General features: G+C 37.2%; 1 protein-coding gene across 1 annotated transcript; it reads right to left on the reverse strand.

Annotated features, from left to right (window-relative positions):
• Positions 1-434: 434 nt before the first annotated feature.
• On the reverse strand, positions 435-2141 carry LOC101895650 (uncharacterized). Its single transcript, XM_005179776.3, has one exon. It carries the CDS (start codon positions 2139-2141, stop codon positions 435-437), a length of 1707 nt encoding a protein of 568 aa, XP_005179833.3.
• Between the last annotated feature and the right edge of the window lie 1024 nt (positions 2142-3165).

The raw sequence follows: 3165 nt of genomic DNA on the forward strand, positions 1-3165 counted from the left end.
TATCGAACCCTTGGAGTACGAATTTCCAACTGTTTCACCTTATATCAGCCCCGGCGCATGACGTATGATCCTCGTACAAAGTTGCAAAGCTTCAGCTTTTAACAGTCGCCTAATAATAATGTTACACCACTGTCTGTATTTCGTAGATTTTTTTTCTATTATTAGACAAAGCTAAATATCAAATCTCAGAATGCCAAATTTCAGAAAATTTCTAGTTGAGGATTTACCTTTACCTTTTTTTATCTTTAAACGTCAAAAATATAAAACTAACCCAAAATTTGTGACATTTCCGACACAAACGATTTAAGTATAATTGATACTATCCCATTTTAAAAAGATCGGCAAGGCCATTAAAATAAAAGCACGAGTACATTAAATCATACGTTTTATTACCTCCAACTTCCAAGAGGTTGGCATAAAACCATTTGATCCCCTTATTTTCTACCACAATATTTATAAACAATTATTTCAGTTATAAAACACATAAATGACAATGAGTAACCTCCAGCCAAAAGTAAACCACACAAAACAAAATATTCCAACGACAGGGGCGCAACCGAAAGATCTTTGTTGGGTATAAAGGCTATGTCACCTTGGCGTATGCCATCCTCAAATGTTTCTGTCTCCAGATACATTACAATGCCACTACTAAAAATGTTTTCCATGTGAGACATAAGTAGTTCTTGCAGTGGCCAATAGGCCCGCATTGGAATTTCGCCAATATCGGTGGTCACCGCTTCATCTGCTAGTTTCTTCATTCGAGGTCGAGACAAAAATTTCTGTTGATAGAGAAAAAAATCGATTTCGGCATTTAAGCCGAAATATACATATTCCGTATTCAGTTTACGCATATTAGCCACGGCTTCCTCTTCGGAAAAAACTACGGTCTGTCGCCTTATCTGCGGTGAGGCTTTAGTTACTTCCAAAACATATTGCTGGAATTCGGTGGTTACAATTGTTAGGTTGTGGTCCAAGACATCTTGAATACTATCGATTTCTCTTTCATAGATTTTCGTGAGCAAAAGTGATGACAATACCGCCAAATAGTAATTGGAGAGCATGAAACCGCTAAAAATTAAAATTGTCTCCAAACCGTAGTGATACTTTGGCGACAAATGCTCTACACTGAACGAAGAACATATAAAGCTGGAGAATGTTGTGAAGATGCTATTGACCAAACGTAAACGTCCATATTCCTTGTATTCGATTATCAGCAGCAAAACCACCGAAGAGACAAACGAAATTGCAATGCATATCCAAACGTCGAGGGTGAACGGCTTACGAAAATAATTGTAATTTTCCAGAGGTTTATCGAAGGGCACCACCAAATGACTGGAGACAACGTGTAGAGGTCGCGTGGTTTCAATGCCATTGCCAAACAAAATGGCATCACCGCAGATATCCGAAGTTTGTTCCAGAATCGAGTCTATGCAACTCAATACCGAGTATGAGGACATGTTTGGCATGATGATGTAGTCCATTGTTGCATTGAATTGTTCTACAAACATATTGACGATGTGACCATAATAACCGCCCATTTGCAAATTTCCTTCGTCATCGAAAAAGGCACTGACGCGGGGTGGCTTGTGACCCACGGCAACCTTAACGGGATAACCCTGCAGATTAACCAGGCGATGTTTTCTCTTTGCGAAATATTCTTCGAGAGTAACACTTGTTATGCTCATTTCCGGTATGCAATCCATGGAGAGTAACTGAGCGGCGTCATTCATTAACAGGACACGCCAGAATCCCTCCGACCAACACCATTCAAATAGCCATTGCCATTCTGTCTCCTCGGACCATGTTGAATTCGTGTAAAATAGAATATCAGCCAAATGAAGATTTATTAGAGAAGGTTTTATGATTTCATTCAATTCGGCCAGGCCCGTTGTTTCTAGTCGAATGAAACTTAAAACCCTCTGTCCTTGCGATCTTCGCAAATCCTTGGCTGTTTCATTAACCACAACCAGTTGTGGCAGACTTGGACTATCCAAGGCCTCAGATGTGGCATCATGACTTACAAAGAGAAGCAAAGTATAAATATCAAATTCTTTTCGTATTTTCTCAATTACTTGAACTATTGAAGCGGTCTGTATGTCCTCTATTCGAATGAGAATCAAAAGAAGTATGTACTTCATCATATCGTCGCTTGCAAACTGAAATGAAAGTCCGCTTTTTAAAGCGACTTGTTTTCGTGCTGTGGTACTTATGTACAGACTAAATTGTAATGAATTTCCCTAAAGAGTTCAAATGGTTTTCAATGAAATTTTGAAATCAGAATAAGTGCAGCAAATTGGATAGTAATTATTTGTATTTTATTGTATATGGCATGTGTAAAATGAGTCTAGAAGGAAAACGTGTAACATATATGAAATTGTAATATGATTTGAAATATACCCACTCTACTCGTGAAGTGCATGTAGGAAAAGTTCTATGAATCGAAGCGCTATTTCTGTAAATTAACCTCAATATGCTCTAATCATATAACTAAACTTAATTTTACTATAGTTTTTTGGAAAATTTAGGCTAGCCACGTCGTCTAATTTAATGAATTGTTGTTTATGAATACCCTTTTTGGGCACGCATAAAAAATATTGGTCCTGCACATTCCAACTTTATTATACCCTCTACCATACATAGTATGGAGGGTATATTAAATCCGTCATTCCGTTTACAACTCATCGAAATAATAACTTTAGATCCAATAAAGTATATATATTCCTGATCAGCGTAAAATTCTTAAACGATTTAGACCTCTCCGTCCGTCCGTCCGTCTGTCTGTTGTAATCATGGTAGAGTCAAAACGAATTATGATAGGAAACTAAAATTTTGCACAGATCTGTCTTTTGTCTGCAGACATGTCAAATTAGAAGATACATATTACGTTACCCCCCGATACTCGGTGTTTTATATATATGTCCACGATGTCGAATAGCCACCCTATAACGGTACCCATCGATATTCGATATTTTAAGGATTTCAGCCAAATTTTCGAATGTAATTGTCTTTAAAACCACAAAAGGGTTCCTTTTTGAGTACATTACCCACGTTTTAGTATAGCACCAATATAACGATACCCCCAGATATTCCATATTTTCATGATATTCGATATTTTCATGACTTTATTCACCGGAATTGTTTTAAATTTCGTATCTAAAGTTCACA

The sequence above is a fragment of the Musca domestica genome, unplaced genomic scaffold (genome assembly GCF_030504385.1).
Source record: "Musca domestica strain aabys unplaced genomic scaffold, Musca_domestica.polishedcontigs.V.1.1 9, whole genome shotgun sequence".
In the NCBI taxonomy this organism is placed as follows: Eukaryota; Metazoa; Arthropoda; class Insecta; order Diptera; family Muscidae; genus Musca; species Musca domestica.

What these genes read in the sequence shown, in the direction of transcription:
- LOC101895650 (XM_005179776.3), bottom strand. Translation starts at nt 2,141, where the DNA reads ATGATGAAGTACATACTTCTTTTGATTCTCATTCGAATAGAGGACATA.